Source organism: Strongylocentrotus purpuratus, unplaced genomic scaffold (genome assembly GCF_000002235.5).
Source record: "Strongylocentrotus purpuratus isolate Spur 01 unplaced genomic scaffold, Spur_5.0 spur5_scaffold_16, whole genome shotgun sequence".
In the NCBI taxonomy this organism is placed as follows: Eukaryota; Metazoa; Echinodermata; class Echinoidea; order Camarodonta; family Strongylocentrotidae; genus Strongylocentrotus; species Strongylocentrotus purpuratus.
The window spans coordinates 18187308-18204849 of NW_022145601.1; the positions used below are offsets into that span (position 1 = coordinate 18187308).

The following is a 17542-nucleotide window of genomic DNA, read 5'->3' on the forward strand; positions in this document are numbered from 1 at the left end:
TAATAATAATTCAATAATACATGATAATAATATTCAATTGATTGTGGAATATTGTTTGTGAGTTTGAGGCTTCGTAAACCTACGACTCGAAGATTGTCCCGTGTGAATATTGTTGTCACTATCTCTCCTCCCACGAATGCGCAAAAACGATGTCATCTGTATACAGTCATGCTAGTAGCATCATTATGGCGTAGACTATGATGAACATGGGTAATCTAATCAACAAGCCACAACGTACACAACATTACCAAACATAAGATCGTCAGTATTCAGTTTTTAGTATAGGTTTAACGAACGGTTTAGCAGACCAATTTTATTTAAAAAAAACACCAAACATCTACTTAAACATATTCATATACATATTATACAGGGAATAAGGCAATTAATGTACACTATCAAGAACAGACGTACTAAATTGAATTTCATACCGTTTAAGATTTCATTGTTTCCATGATGGTTCGCCTAAAAAAGGGACATATATTAATAGAGGCGGTAACAGGAGGGATTGGAACGGCCGCACCCCACACCACCACCACAACCATCAGAGATCCATAAAGCTTGCTGCAGACTTTACTTTGAATTGAAAAAGCCAAGTAGAATTGATAATAAATAGTAATTTCATGTATTTTACACAAGTTCGAATTCGTAAAATGATGTAAAGACGTAAAGACTCCATCAGTGGCACTTAATACTTCCTTTAGAACAATTAAGTACTAGTTTTTAATATTATTGCATGTTATGTCTAATGAGCACTGTCATTTACAGATGTCAATAATACACTTAACATTATACATGTACAAGGATCACACGTAAGAACAAGTATTGTTGAAAAAAATAACCTAGCATTGTATGAGTCTATATCTCTTACCGTTATCAGTCATTGCAGGGGCGGATCTAACTTTTTGCCGAGGGGGGGGGGGGGATTGATCCACACACACACAAAAAATCAAAAAATCGCGCCGTTTTACTGTTTTACTTTCCTTTTTTCACTTGGCCGCCCAAGGGGGATTAAACCGCCCAAACACCCCCCCCCCCCCCCCCCTAGATTCGTCCCTGCATTGTACACCATAGAGATAAGGTTGAGTTCTGGGAAAGGTCAGGTGAACTAGAATTTGTGATCGTTTCCCTTCTTATACATGTAAGTGTGGAAGAGCATCATAGAAGTAATGTCCCCTGAAAAGGATGGCTCTTCGAATCCCCCCATATCCGAAATATAACAAATAACAGCTCAAGGTTGTCGACCACACTTTCATGCCACGTGTTTAAGTAGTCCCGTATACATTACTGTGTAAAGTGCATGTGACCTTAGGCAAGAATTGGATATTTTTGAAAAAACATTTTGTTTATCCCAAAACCTCACAGTATACACAGTATATACTTATCTGCTACATGATCAACATTTTCCAATAGCTTCCAGACAATTTCTTTTATGATGCAACCGCATGACAAGAATTACATTGTATCTCTAAAAAATTGCTCTTCATATATTTTCAGGTATTTATGGTAAAGTTACAAATGAATGAATGTTCACATTTTGATCTCAGTTGAATATAGAAGTCTCCTTCCTGGCAATCACTCATCTATTTGTCTGCTTTTAAAAAAAATCTAACAATCTAATTTTCGTAACTACTTTCAATAACAATTCTTTTAATGTCAACAAGATCGTTATATTAAAGGACATTTTATTTTTGGTAAAACGTAATTGTTTTTGTTTTAATATAATTTATAATTAGACGAGAAGTAAATACATGCAGAGTAAGATTTCTTTAATTTCAAGCTGTATACACATTATACTCAACCAAATGGAAAACATTGAAAAAAAATTGAACATATAGTTTAGCCAACTTGGTTTCAGCAGGTGACAACGTGACATCTATTCCTTTGTATTGTATTTCCCCCAAGTAAAGCATATTGTGCCCAATACAACTCGAACCGGGTTGGCTAAACTCTCCTAAAAGCACGACACTGTTTTAGCTTGATAAACGATAAATCCATGATCGGATAGCCGGTTTTCAGACATAACTTCGAAAAACCGACCATACAGACAATGCTTGAATAACAGCAAATAGCGCTATGGAGCCCTCAACGTTTAATGCGAGGCATTGTGTACGCAAAGCATGGGGGGAATTTGCAAAGTGAAGCAAAATGTCGATATAAGTTTTATTAACATAACGCTGTGGGTCAATTATCTTCAAAATCCCTGAAGAATTAGTCATGTAAATAAACCTTCCAAATGGCAGAAATACGAAATGAATATTTTCACATTATTTTGTTTTAAATACATATTAACAGCGGTTGACTTTTGAATATTTTCCCCATGCCTTTTGTACATGATATCGCGCATTGGATACATGATGACTACAATATTGTACAAGCATTGCTTTTTAGTGGACCCCTCAGTTTCCAATATGTATTCTTTAATTGTTGTAAATGATTACAATTGATTTTTGTAATGTTTTGTTGGAAACAGAAATAAAATTGAATTGAATAAATGCACTATATTCACTGTTCGTCATTCGCTGTGTTTGAAGTATTTTCCCAGATTCCAAATAATCAGTTCCAAGTCTAAGCACGATGCAGACATAAGTTGGGTTCAATTCCAAAATACAAACGAGTACGTAGGGCGTTGAACAAATTGATAACACCAATTACAAACGATAAATATTCAGACGAAAGTTGTTTGTGGATAAATTGAAGTTCAGATAGGACGACTCGAAAACTTCAACGAAAAATCGTTTCAAAATGGGAGAGTAATACATCTTTAGCCTGCCTGCAATGTCCAAAACAGATGTATCACTGCAAAGCCGAATGTCACATGGTAATTCACATTGAATTTCGGAATACAAATAGTTTTAAAAGATGAATAAAGCTCATAATTGTTAATAAATTATGAAAACATTAGGCAAAGACACACAAAACCAAAACATGAAGAAATGATGTAACAAATATGGCAATGAAATGCAAAATGCTCTTATCGATATTACAATACGAGCAAGAATAGTACACAGACTAGCCGAAACATTTCCTGAAAATCCAGCTTGTATATACGGTGTGTGAAACCTACTCCTGGATTATGTTGCAAAATGTACCGTTATATCAAATTCTAGGCAAGATAGTCACACATGTGTGTATGTAGGCACGTTTTAAGGACGTAGGCCTATTCTTGAGTCTCTACTCTTCTTCCTATTTAGTTTTTGTACTGCGTCAGTATCTACTAAATTATAGATTTTAATTTTCTTCGTCGTCACGATAGTAGCCATAGTTGATGATGTCATTTCCGTTGACCTTTGACACGCTTCTTGACCCCGCGTTACCAACGTCACCGATCTCGACCTCAGGACAGGACGTACGTTCGCGCTGAGGGGGATCCTTACCCAGAAGCCAATGCGTAAACATGTTGCCTTTTCCCTGTGTAGGATAAGTAAGCAATCAGGAAGAACAATATACAATTATTTATTTTAAAAACACTTAAAGAACAATCACAAGAAGAAAAGGAAGATGAAGAACAAAGTAGAAGAAAAGAAGAAGAAACAAGAAGAAGAAGTAGAAGAAGAGGAAAAATAAGAAGAAAAAGATAAACAACAACAACAACTATATTCCTTCTACTGTACATACCCTCTAACAGGCAAAAAATCCTCAGAAAATCCTCAAACCACAAAGATATTTATGGTTTTCTTTGAAGGCGTCACTGTGCAACACCCTCTAACAACGATTAACGGTAAACTCTCCCAACCATTTTTGAATTTTCCCTACCGTTTTTCCTTGAGAATAAGATAAAAGACGGGCTTTTATCAATCTTTGATCACTTAAATGTCTGGGATGGTATATGGAGCCAAGTCATTGCTCGGTGGCGATTTACAAAGGTGACCCTAAATGTAATTAAATTGTAATAATATATTTGGGGGATTTAAGGAATCGATCAGATCAGTTTTTCCCAATTTGTATCATTATAATGGTCCGTTTTCACTCAAACTTTCAAATTATCTTTAATTGTACATCTAGCATTGAATTAAATACATTAGCACCATTTTCTCTCATCTGAACAATGTTACCAATTCCTTTTTAAACTTGGGTCCCAAGACCTCACTCATCAAGAGGCAAATTTGTGATTGAACGGAGGACTCTTTGGTCTTTGGTCTTTTGTCTGTCAGAAACCCAGTACTCACCTACACGCACACGTCCACACACACACACATTGCTTAACATAAACCCATTGACTAAACACTGTGGTACAATGTCATGGAGATACTGATAACTTTAAGATTAAAGATAAAGGTGAGTTCTGGTAATGCGATTGCATTGTGAAAGAAAAGGTGTGGAATGGATTAGAAAAAAGTTGATCATGTAGAATGTAAGTATTGGTGTGCACTGCAAGGTTCTCGAGTCATCAAAATCATAATAAATTTGGCCCAGTCTTGGTAAAGTAACAAGCACTGTACACAGAAAGATGTATATGGGACTACACAAATGGTGTAGGGGTTAGCTTACCTTGATTTCCTTATCTTTCCATGCTCATTACTCAGTCAGTATACATTTTCTAACTAAATTGTTTGGCACATGACATTCATTTGTAATCTTGAACATTCAGTGTAAGTTTTGTTTGATTTTGTAAGAATTATTTTTCTTTTCTTACCAGAACTGAATTATTAGTGAACCGGTAGTACTTACCTTGACCTCTATGATACCTCTGGGTTCGGTCTGAAAGCCTCCGATAGTATCCAGGACTGATTTAAAATCATCACTGATGTGGATCTTCATTGCTGGAAACAAATCAAATACAAAAAGTCAATGATAAACAGCTTTTTTCTTATCATAATCGTTTCTTTAAAACTGTAAACTAAGATATAGAGAAAGCCAAAAGCCTGACAACTTCCCGTTTTAATACACAACCTTTCGTGAATTATGAAGCTCTTATTCGCGAAGGGTCGGGTCTAACGTATACGATATACACCCCACTCATCGCCTCAGTGTTGGGTCCAGTTGCCTCGACACTCTTTGAAGAAAAAAAACCTACAGCAAATGTACGATAACTTTTTGATTCGAGATAATTTTTCACATAACAAGGCCAGCGATCAACACTTCGTCATTGCCTGAATGTGTTCGCTTGTTTTCACAAATAAACACGAAGTAAATTTAGCCCTTTCTCAATGATTGTCTTGAAGGAAAAAAATATTAGTTTACCCGACCATTCGTGAATATAGGGCAATCGTATAGCTAGGCAACGTATAGTATCCGACCTGTGGGGAATATGGTATGTTTTCGTTTACGTGCAACCCGACAACCCGACACGACGCAGAGACCCGATGGAGCTAAGTAAGCCATCGGATGGGCATGGTTTCAGTTTACTCACGATAACTATTAGACTCCATCCTGGAGGCTGTGTTGACCGTATCTCCAAACAGGCAATATCTAGGCATCTTTGATCCCACAACACCGGCAGCACACGGACCTGTTAGAGAGGTTGAAATGTTGATTTCGATTTGATATGATTTGATTTAATTTGATGCGATTTGATTTGATTAGATTTAAAATGAGATGAATTTATTTGGCTAGATTTAACTAGATTTGATGTCATTTTATTTCAATCAATATGTTTGGATTGATTTGATTCGATATCGTTTTATTTTGTTTGATTGTATTTGATTCACTTCATTTGATTAAATAACCCTAACGGAATCATTGGCTAAGTTTGGGTCAATAGTTTATATTCCAAGAAAATAAATGTGCGTACACGATTTATTTGATTTGATTATACATAATTGAATCAATATCTTAATCTTTAAAGCCAAAACTGAATTGAAATTTTGATACATTAAATGAAATGCAAAATACTCAGACCTGGGCCCTGTTGCATAAAACTTACCATTGATGGTAACTTTGCTATCAATGGCAACTACCATGGTAACAGGGCTCAACAGCCAATCAAAATCAAGGTTTCCATGGTAGTTACCATTGATGACAAAGTTACTATCAATAATAGGTTTTGTGCAACGGGGCCCAGATGGTAAAATGTGAATAAATCATCAATCAACGTATTAATCAAAGATAGAAAAATATTGAATGAAGAAAAATAAATAAATACGAATGCCTTCGATGATATCATCAGTAGTACAGGGAGGAGTAATAGAGGCAAGAGGATACACGATTCAGTATTAAAGCATGCAATATAGTTAAAACAAAATCCAATTTAGTGGGATTTAATTGATTAACAGTTCGGTTATTTACTGAGCCTCTCTGTACCGTCGCTCCTATACAACACGTGTAATTTCCTTCCACAAAACAATTAACGTACCGATTGCTCTCTGCGACAAACTGGCTTTGCGAAATTGATTAGCTCCATGACAAGCCTTCCAACGTCGGTATATATTATTCTTGCAATGGAAACAGCTACATAATGTTAAAGACTTTGGCATATCTTTCCCATGATGAATAAAATTTGGCAAAGGGAGATTATTTATGTGGCACATAAGAATCAAAGTACACGTTTTTTTTTTTTTTTTTTTTTTTTTTTTTGGGGGGGGGGGGGGGTTGCAACCCTAAGCCCCTAAAGGCACATACGTCTAAGATTCCTCACGAAGTTCTTACCTGTGTGAGCACCGATCCTCATCAGTACTCTCTCAGATTTGAGATGCGGTAATCTGAAGGTCTGTACCCCTTCGATCATGTCGAGAGCCAGCGAGGCGATCTCGAAAGCATGTCGATCACCGTTTCGTATGGGAACACCGCTGACGACCATGTAAGCGTCGCCGATGGTCTCGACTTTGTAGACGTCGTATTTTTCAATGCAGGAGTCGAAGAACTGGTAGAGAAGATTGAGAAATCCCACGACCTGTAATGCATAACAAAAGGGAGAAGGAGTGGATAACATTTTGATACTGTTGTCCTAGCTCCCTATTGGATACAAGGATTAATAGTAGTAGTAGTAGTAGTAGTAGTAGTAGTAGTAGTAGTAGTAGTAGTACTAGTAGTGGTAGTAGTAGTAGTAGTAATAGTAGTAGTAGTAGTAGCAGTAGTAGGCTTCAGTTGGTGACCTGAAACCTTTAAGTCCCATTTGAATATTAAAATGATTTTTTTTTTGTTTCTTCATGAGAGTGAACGACCCTATGTTTTTATCTACATGAAGTATTGTTATTGTCATTGTTATTCTGATCAGTAATAGTAGTAGTAATAGCGGTAGTATAAGTGGTATTATCATTATCATTACAATCATTATTTTTTATTAACACTAGTATTACTTTCATTATTATCATTATTATAATTATAATCATTATTATTATAATAATCATTATTACTATTATCATTGTTATTTTAAATTTGGTGTGTGATCTGTCGTAATGCAGGAAGCAAATACAATAACCCGCTTTGGAACGGCTTATCCGACATTACAAGAACAGAGTCTATGCTTGGCGGTACAAATCATACAAGAAAGCTTAATTGAAAGCCTCGCCTGATGGCTTTTGTGAAGAAATATCCATGCATTCATAAATTATAATCCCTTTCGTATTTTCATTCCGTCATTTATACTATTTCTATCACCGTCGGGCTATTACTTTACTTTCCTTTTTTTTTTAAATCCTACTTCTCCCCCTCTTCTCTCTTTAGTTCTCGTCCTATTTTGCATTCCCCCGTTTTCCTTCTTTTATTTCACCTCTTTCGTAATTCCCGTCTCTTATTTTTCCTTTTCTATTCTTCTCTTCCATTATTACATTATTTTTCTTCTCTTCTGTCCTAACTAATTATCCAAAATCCTGTTCTCCAATTCCCTTGCATTCTTTAAAATTCTCCATCTCTCACCTTCTCTTTCCTATTTCCCATTCTCATTCTTTATCTTCTTTTCTTACTTGTACTCTCCTACACATTAGAGCGGTGGTGACGTTTTTCGGTTTTCCATTAACCTAATTCTCCTTCTCTCTCTCTCTCTCTCTCTCTCCCTCTCTCTCTCTCTCTCTCTCTCTATCTATCTCTCCACATCTCTCTCTCTCTCTCTCTTTCTTTCTCTCTCTCTCTCGTGTGTGCGAATAATTTGTGCTCGGCACATATAAACACGATTCATGTGAAATACAATATTGCTTGATGTAATCATGTGAAGGGCATGGGTGTCATATATGTTATACTCTATCGCACCTGCATCTACATTATGTCTAGCCATATCATCATTATGCACAGTTCACATCGACGCCGAATGTCGCGCTTTAAATCGGCAATCATTTCGGCGTCATTTTTGTTTAAATCTCACGATCTCCTCAGATATGTTATGCTCAGATATCTTAACAAAGCGTGTCAATTGGTGACAGAGCATACAAAGTCGGGTCACCGCTTTGAACCAAGCTCTGTTAAACTCTGTTAAGTTTTCCAACGCTTTGAGCAAAACTTTGATAAGCTTTGTGACGCTTTGATAAGCTTTAATACGCTCTCCCCGCTTTACGCAATTCGTGACAGATCGCCTCAAATTTTTAAACAGTTTAAAAAAATTGGCGCTCTTGCCGAATGTCCCAAATTGCTCAAAGCTTTCTCACGCTCTATTACGGTCTTTACGCTTTAATTAAGCTTTGTTACGCTTTGCCGCCGCTTTGCTCGCCGATTTAATTCGCCATCAATTCGGCGTCGGTGTGAATTTAGCATTACCACTTACATGACATATACTTGTATGCATTGTCGTGAATCGAAAACCGAGATATAGCCATGAATATTACCGAAGAATTATTTAACACTTTCACGCCTCCGTTTTGCAATGTCTTAAACTTTTGATAGACTCTTTTATTTCGTTTTATTCTTTTGTTTACATAGCGTGCAGGGAGTTGCGCCAATTTCTTTGCAAAGCACAATTTTGTCAGATGGTAGGCGGTTTTATATAGTGTCACCCAGTTTCTGACGCTTGAAAGGCATTGACTGATGAAAATGCTCTCAATCCCCAAGAATAGGGATTTTAGATCGACACAAAGTCCCCAGTAAACAGCTCGACTACTTAATATTTTGACAAACATGACGATCAGGGGCGATGATTACTTCTCATGAATGGTAATATTCAAGAGCCACGTGCAGCCTTTTCACACACGAGTAAAATTCTTTAAAGCTGATTAGTTTACAGCGCTTTAAACTAATCAGCTTTACATACGACATCATTCACACTCAGAAATTTCGGTGCGATCGTTAATCGTTTCGTGATTAACTACTGCTCTTAAAATGCGCAGTAGTGCCATTGCGCATTGAAGATCAGGTCATATCAAACAAAGCGCACGCTCCATCCAGTTTAAACACGTATAACCGTTCACACACAAAATGTCAGGCTCTCTAGATACGAACTTCATATCTGCAGCCTGCTTTGAGGGGCGTATGAATCGCGACTGCATATCTATCCGAACATCGTAAAAACGATGTTCACACAGGGAAATTTTTCTTTAAAACTGTTTAAAACTGTTGAGTTAAACAGCTTTAAACTAATCAGCTCTACATACGATGAATTTTAGGTGTGTGTGAAAAGGCTGCAAGTCTGGTAGAGCCTTTTTTTTAAATACTTTTTTATTTTATTTTTAAGTTTAATGAACGGTGACAGGCAAGAAAGCGTATACATTGCGCCAAGGGTGAAGGCTATATATTTACTCTTTCTTTGCTTTTCTTCTCTATTCTTTCTTTGTTTTTCTATCTTTCTTATTTTTCTCTCTTTCTTGAGTCGTTTTTCCTTTTATTTCTTTTTTGTTTCATGACCGGTGACATTAAAGGAAACTTCAAGCATAAAAGCAGAAAGGGTCTCCGATTGTTTTCTTTCTTTCTTTCGTTTGTTCGTTCTTTTTTATTAAGCTGGAAAAAATATCGCTTCCGAATTATAAAATATGTTTCCCCGTTCATTTTCGCTCTCTGTCTTGCTCTCTCTCTCTCTCTCTCTCTCTACCTCTCTCTCTCTCTTTCTGTCCGTCTCTCTCTATATTTCTGTATCTATTCTCCCTATCTTTCTATCTGTTATTTCTCTCTATATTTTTTTCTCTTCATGCTTTATAAAATCATGTATCCATGTCCTTTTTTCTATATTTCTCTCTCTGCTCTTAAATTCTTTCTCTCTTTCTCTTTTTCCTCTCCCGTCTTTCCTGAGCTCTACACCAATTGCATTCATAACCTATACAATTTGTTTACATTTTTCACATCTTTCCTTCAGCTTATTAAGTAATCGTCGAAAATGCTAGTCTGAACTTCATTTGCGCAAGAAAGTAATGACTTATTTAAGATTCATCACTAATGCACACACCCACACAAAAGAAAAAAAAGCAGATAAGTGACCTTTCATATTTTTTAAAATACATATTGATATGTTCGTGACCTTGGAATGTAATTATATTTCATATACTTACATGATGATGGATAATGTGATTGAAAGACGATATCAAAATGAAAGCAAAGACGAGTTGAATAAACAGTCATTAGTATTGTGCTAATCCTACTCTGGACCGTATATCTTTTTGTACATTGCTGGTTTAAAACTGTTAAATATAATAGCACAAACACTTAATTTGTATGTCAAATAAAGTTATTGTTATGATGTTTAGGAATAAATCTAATTGAGTATATAACAAAATTTTGCTATGGAAAGTTGGTTTTCGTTTGAAAAAACTGCACCGTATAAATATAAGGCGTTGTTTATGTGTGGGCGCGTGTGGGTGCGTGTGTGTGTGTGTGTGTGATTCGTGTGAAAAAGAGAAATTGTGTTCTAATGATGTACTGATAAAATAAATCTAAGTGTGTATATAACAAAAGGTTGCTCGGTAAAGTTGGGTATCGTTTGAAAAGACTGCACTGTATAAATAGAAGACGTTGTGTGGGCGCGTGTGAGTGTTTGTGTGCGCGTGTGTGTGTATGTGTGTTCACCCACCAAACACTGTAATTGATTACGGTAACGTACCCTAAATAATTATGGCAACACTAAATATTGTTTTTGTAAAGGAACCACCCTTCCAGATCATTACATTTTCAATTAAGCATACCCCAGCGATGGCGAGCGATTTGACTAAAACGTGGTTATTACACGTCCTGGGATAAATGATCAATTTCATTTGTATGTTAAAAAATGATGATGTATACCTTTGATAAAATTGGCGCCTGTTTTCACTGTTATACCCGATTTACTTGTATTTTAAACACATTAAGAAATAAGGGTGCGATTGGGGTGCAGATTTGCATTCACCTATACGCGTATTTGGAAGAGGATGCTGCTATTGTAGCAGAATTGCAACCTTATTTCTTGTGTGTATGCACCTGTGTCTTAAACAAAAGCCTAACAACCACATGTGGCCCACGTGACGATGTGCTGCGGACAGCTAGAATATTATTTTTCAGGTTTTTTTTTGTTATAAATTGTTTGCTATAAGGATGGTTTATATATATAATACATATGGCTTTTCACTAGCGTAATGAGCCCAAAATGTTGAGGGTTTGAGACAGTGCCAGGAACGCAGTATATTTAACTCGGGTATATCGATCCGTTGAATATGTGGTTTTCGGCCTACACCCCCACCTCCCTCGAAATAATTTGTTTGCATAATTGCTGTGTAAACATTCGCATAACAGCAACGCCCTTGATGTGTTATTGTTTTAATGGTATAGTTGCTTAGCGACAGAGCTACAAATTCTACGGTTTTCCATTTTTTAACTTTGCATTTTAGAGCGCTTTTGATCACACAGGCAAAGCAAAGAATGAACTTAATCAACATCTACCCTTTCATTCTTTCACTTTTAAGCAAAATAGGTAACATTGTATCATCAGGCAAATTTCGAAAGCTTTCCTTTTCCGGGGCAATTTTTCATGAGAAAGTGAAATTATTTTATGTGAGGGAGTAGATCGACAGGGCGAGGGGAATTTTCAAATTAAGTAGTGAAAAATTGCATTGTATAGTATACTTCGGAATAATTTATCTCTTTGTTTTAATTCCTTTTTTCTTCCCTTTTCCTCATCATTTGTTGTCCTTTGGTGCATTAAAAACCGGGGCATCCCAAAGCCCCCCCCACCAATGCACCCCAACACCGCAATGGAATTGCCACCATTGACTTGCGATGAAAAAGTTTTTAGATAATTTTCTACCATAGATTTTATTGCTAAGAATGCTATCATAGTATAGAAGAGGTGTCGAAGTACAGTGAAGTCACTTGACTCTCAATTCAGGGTTTGGGGTTCAAATCCGAGCTCGGCACTAACATCCTTCGGCAAGATATTAATCAACATTTGCCACTCACTACGCAGGTTACCGATATTTTTTATTTGATTAATGTTTATTTATTTCATATACATCAACATATTGACATTTACAATTGTATAACTTTAGATGTATGATCGGACATGGTTTAAACAGAAAAGGGGTCGTGTCAAGCAGGAGCTTGAATTGTCATCCTTTCGAGAATAAAAATAAGAATACATACAATATATAGTGATGCATACAAATTAGACTAGGAAGGAACAAAAGATAGAAAAAGAGCATAGGAATAGAAGAAAAAGGGAAGAGAGGGAAAGTGAAAGGGAGACAAATATATTCCATAGCTGTAAGTATTTCGTGTCTCTACCATGAAGTACATACATACATGTATATGAATGTTAGCAGTAATTTAAAGATAAAGTTGAGTTCTGGTCATGCGATTGCATTGTGAAAGAAAAGGTGTGGAATGGATCAGAAAAAGTTCATCATGAAGCATGTAAGTATTGGTATGTACTGCAAGGTTCTGGAGTCTTGGTAAAGTAACAAGCACTTTACACATAAAGATGTATATGGGACTACACAAATGGTGTCAGGCCTACTTACCTTGATTTCCTTGTCTTTCTATGCTCATTACTCGGCCAGTATACATTTTCTACCAAAATTGTTTGGCACATGACATTTATTTGTATTCTTGAACATTCGGTGTAAGTTTTGTTTGATTCTGTGAGAATAATTTTCTTTTTTTTTTACCAGAACTCAAGTTTATTTTTAATGTTGGAGTGCCAGGAGCGTTACGGCGTCTCATAAATTCCTCATTAATTATATTCATACATGACGATCACGAAGGCCAAAATTAATGTCACGGTTGTTGCATTATTTCGGCTGCTGTTTGATGACGGTAACTTATTTGTCATGGGGCCTGGGAATCATTTATCCTTGAAAGAGTACCCAGTAAAATTAACAAGCATGTAAAGTAGGTAGTAATACGACACAACTTTGAACGATAGCGTCCCTGGTAAGGGCTTGATGCTGTCTTTTGAATGATATTTTCCATCATAATAATAGGGCTACCCTGTTCGCTTATTTGTATTTATCTTTTCGCCTTACCTAAGATTTTTTAAATATCATCAGTAATTATGTGATATTTCATTACAAAGTGTCAATGGGATATTTTTTTTGATTTTTGCTTTATTTTCATTTAATGCGTTCTTTGACATTGTGTATACTATAATATGTACCAGTCTTGACAACAACGAAAAACAAAACAAAACAAAAATCATTTCAAAAGAGAAAGAATTGTTACACTAGTATACGAAACGTACGGTACAGTCTGTGTACAATTAAGTGAAAGATTTTCTACATGAGAAATTGGATTTAAAAAGTAGTGAGAGAAGCGAAAAACTATAGAGCACCGAAGTGTGACGACATATTGGCCAACTTGTCAAGGATGCTGGGGCAAGTTTCTTGAAACCGTTATAAGTCACAGTTCGTGGACATCCCATATAAACGCGTGTTAATGCTATATCACACGTTTCAATAGGATGTCTAAAAAGTTCGACTTATGACGGTTTCGAGAAACGGCCCCTGGTTCCAACCAATCACACCAGCCCCAAGCACTAAATTTGCCCTGCTCCAGGCCGTTGCTTGAAGGGTTTCGCGGTAAGCCCTATACTGTCAGGTTCTGTTGTTTAGAACCAGTAACCCGGACGACAAGCGAATATGACGGTACTCTTTGGACCTCTATTCAAAGCCATTCGATATCAAGTTATCTCGTGATACGACATTGGAAACTACATGTTAAAAGGCCACTGTCCGATAAGGACAATTTAATTAAAAACAAATTATTCTGCTGAACAACAACTTAATGTAAAGTGTTACTTTAATTCATTCGAGAAATAATAAATCTCGAGACAAATATTGTATGAGTCCCAATGATGGCCTTCAGAATCCTCATTTCATATTGCATTAACAGTTTTTATTGATGACGAGGAATCTTGCATAAACCATTTTTATTGATGACGAGAAATCTTGACCGCTAATTGAATTTCTTCCAAGGGCAAATTTGTATTTTGTCACTTGAATGTCAGTCTGACAACCACGCAGAGTGAGCCACGCACATACATTTCACAATTAATTCATGGCAAATGCATCGTTTCATTTCATTTCATTTCATTTATTTATTTAAACACAGTCACTCTCTCAGCCTATCGGTTGTTTTTCAGAAAGTATAATGTACAAAATACAAATTAACAATAATAAATAAAAAGTAGATAATTAACAGAGAGGTGTATTGTAAGCCGAGAGTCTGATTGACTCTCCTCCCAAGGGTCACTGTCAGACACTTTTGAGTGACTGACTGGCTTTTTTTTCCTTCTTTGGTAATAACATACATAAAATGAGCTGAAAAGGGTACATGAGCATTTGTCTACATCAATAACCCACTTCTTGTAATGGCCAAAATTAAACTGATTGAATTTTTGTGCAGCATAAAACGTACGACCATTCGGTACTATGGTATGAAAAATCAGACTATTATTTTGAATACTAACAGGGCTCTATAGCTCCTAAGTCGATTCGACAACTAATAGTCGTTATTTTCCCACTTAAAGGGCAAGTCCACTCTAAAAATAACTTACTTACAATAAAAGCATAAAAATCAGACAAAGCAATCAAAAAAAGTTTGAGCAAAATCGGATATCGGAAAGTTATGATTTTTCGAAAAAGTATGTAAACTATGGAACAATGAGAATCACAACACAATACGTGCCTTCACGGTTGTTTCATCGCAAAGCATGCCGGGACATAATTCTAGTCCATTTTCACCTTCGCCGTGATCAGCTGTCCTGTTGCAAACAACGGGATTCGTATCGAATCAACATCATAATCTTGTACATAGTCCGCTATTCTGCAGTGATTTTCTTCCAATCCAGTGTCATTTGTACGGTAAGAAAACCAAAGTTTGTGGTTATTCATTTTTATGACTAATAAAGCTGATAATACGACGTAATGAGAGTGGGCCGAGATCCAACTTTAGTAAATCTAGGCCTAGATCTAGTCCCGTATGTTCAAATGTGTGTGCATTTTAAGTAGACTGATTGTCTTTTAAGCTGCTTAAGTACACTCGTCTCGTGTTTTAGGTAGAAATGTACAGTAATATGAGATTTATGTCTCATGAAATATGAATAGACTTTCTAGATCCTATAATTGATAATGGAATAGGGTCTACTAGAATGGCCGACAGTTACATGTAGGCCTAGAAAGTGATTGCAATTAGAAATTATAAATGTAAGAAAGTAAAAGAGGCCATGAAAACGATAGATTTTTTCGATCTGGATCTGAATATAATAGTCTGATATCAATGAGCTCTACTTGAGGATCTACATGACGGGGGCGTACGGAGGATTTTTTCGAGGGGGGGGGGGGGGGGGGGGGGGGGGGGTAAAATTTGAAAATCACGCAGTCAATTTCACAACGACTCGGCCAGCCGGTGAATAAGCCGGGGATGGTAAGAGCACCTTTTTTTTTCCTTCTTTTTTTCCCCGAAAATATGAAATTTGGGAGACCGATATTTTGTTCAGTTGGTGGGGGGTAAGGTCACCTTTTTTGGGTCACCCTTTAGCACAAAAAATGTTTAATTTATTTTTGTTATTAAAAAAGTGAGGGGGGGGGGTTTCCTCAAAAACACACACACACATAGTCTAAACAAAATTGGAGGAGGGGGGGGTTCAACCCCCGAAACTCCCTCCCCCCTGCATACACGTCTGCTACATGATCTAGTGTTGAAGAAGTGATGAGGGTTCTTTGGTCACGAACTTAAATTTGATTTTCTTTTCCCTTTTATTTATCAGTTGCAGCATCATCGAACACTATGACCCATGAATCAGAAGATAACGTAGATGCTACGAGAGAGCTCATTTCACAATGGACAACAGAAGTGTTACGTGACTTTCTACAAGGAGGGGACTCAAGCTTGGAAATCGAGTACCGGTAGTCATTATTTTATGGGTGTTCTCTGCCTTGACTCTGGGGGTACTGTTCAGCCATCCGAGGTAGAGATAAACTGGACGATGGATGGAGAGGGGGCGGGGGGGGGGGGGGAGAGAAAGGCATGCAGACTGCAGAGCTGGTCGTCTACTATGTATAGAGACATTTGTGTGTACCTAGTAGATAAGGACCCTCCATCACTAGAGGGAAGAATGAGAGACTACAAAGAGGGAAAGGCATTTAGTTATTTTGCCAGTTTCTGGTTAGGGAGATATTTTTTTTCATCTCGTGGGAGAAAGCTGTCTGTAATTCAAAATCATTTGATACTTGAATAAATTTAGTTCATTTTCTAGACTGTTTCATGTCAAACCGTTGATTCTACTTTCTTGTGAGTATAGTCAGAGAGATAGAGAAGTAACACGAGTAAAGAATGAAAAAGAAGCTAATATTTGAACGAGGAGGAGAAAATGGAGATTACGTTGTTGCCCATAGAGTTGGAATAATTGTTCTTACCACTTTTTATTAAATGATTTGGTTTATTGTTTGTACATAAAGGTCATATGTTATAAGAACTGTATTGATCAATCTAAAGAGTCTTATAGATTGATTAATACAGTTTTGAGATGATGATGATGATTGTGATGATGCCAAGATGGTTATCAGTTTGTGACGTCATGTCCTCACAACTTATCAATTGCTTTATATAGTTTAATCCCATTAATTTTCCTTTTTATCCCCCAAAACTTGATTTCCCCATGCCCTTGCCCAGGTTTTATGATTATTATCATATTGCGTGCATGACATTTCCCAAAAACTGTTATGAATTTTGAAGAATTGATACTATTTTCTGAATATTGTATTTCATAATTATTGATTTTCATATAAACAGTTTATCAAAATTCAATTTTTCATGATTTAACTGGACATAAATTACTCTTTATTTGTGCATCCACACATAAAATATTACTAACAATCTAGCTTGGATGCTGGTGTGAAGAAATAAGATTCTTAGGGTGAACATAGGAAATGTATATTATCAATATAAAGAAAATAATTAGTGGATAGTGTGGACCATACGTCACAGACTCATGAGTGAGTTGCCAATTTGTGTAGTGATTTTCAAAGTTTTTCATGTCATTCAAACTTCATAACTTTCTTATTAGTGATCCGATTTTGCTCAAACTTGTTTTGATTGGTTTGTCTGATTTTTCTGGTTCTATTGAAAGTAAGTTATTTTTGGAGTGGACTTGGGCTTTAAAGACATTGGCAAGCCCCCCCCCCCCCCCCCCCCTTTTTTTTTTTAAATTTTTTTATTAGGGAAGTTCTAAATTAGTATTGTCTTTCAAATGCCATTGGAATTTAACCTTTCCATTTTGGGGGGC

At 36.4% G+C, this 17542-nt stretch overlaps 1 protein-coding gene across 1 annotated transcript in view; it reads right to left on the reverse strand.

Moving 5' to 3' along the window:
- Positions 1–5342: 5342 nt before the first annotated feature.
- Positions 5343–17542, reverse strand: part of LOC115924694 — a 23821-nt gene continuing 11621 nt past the window's right edge. Inside the window, exons 2-3 of the mRNA XM_030987438.1 lie at positions 6586–6829; positions 5343–5449 (exon numbers count right to left, since the gene is read on the reverse strand). Coding sequence (XP_030843298.1) covers positions 5343–5449; positions 6586–6829 — 351 coding nt within the window. The remainder of the gene's footprint in view (positions 5450–6585; positions 6830–17542) is intronic.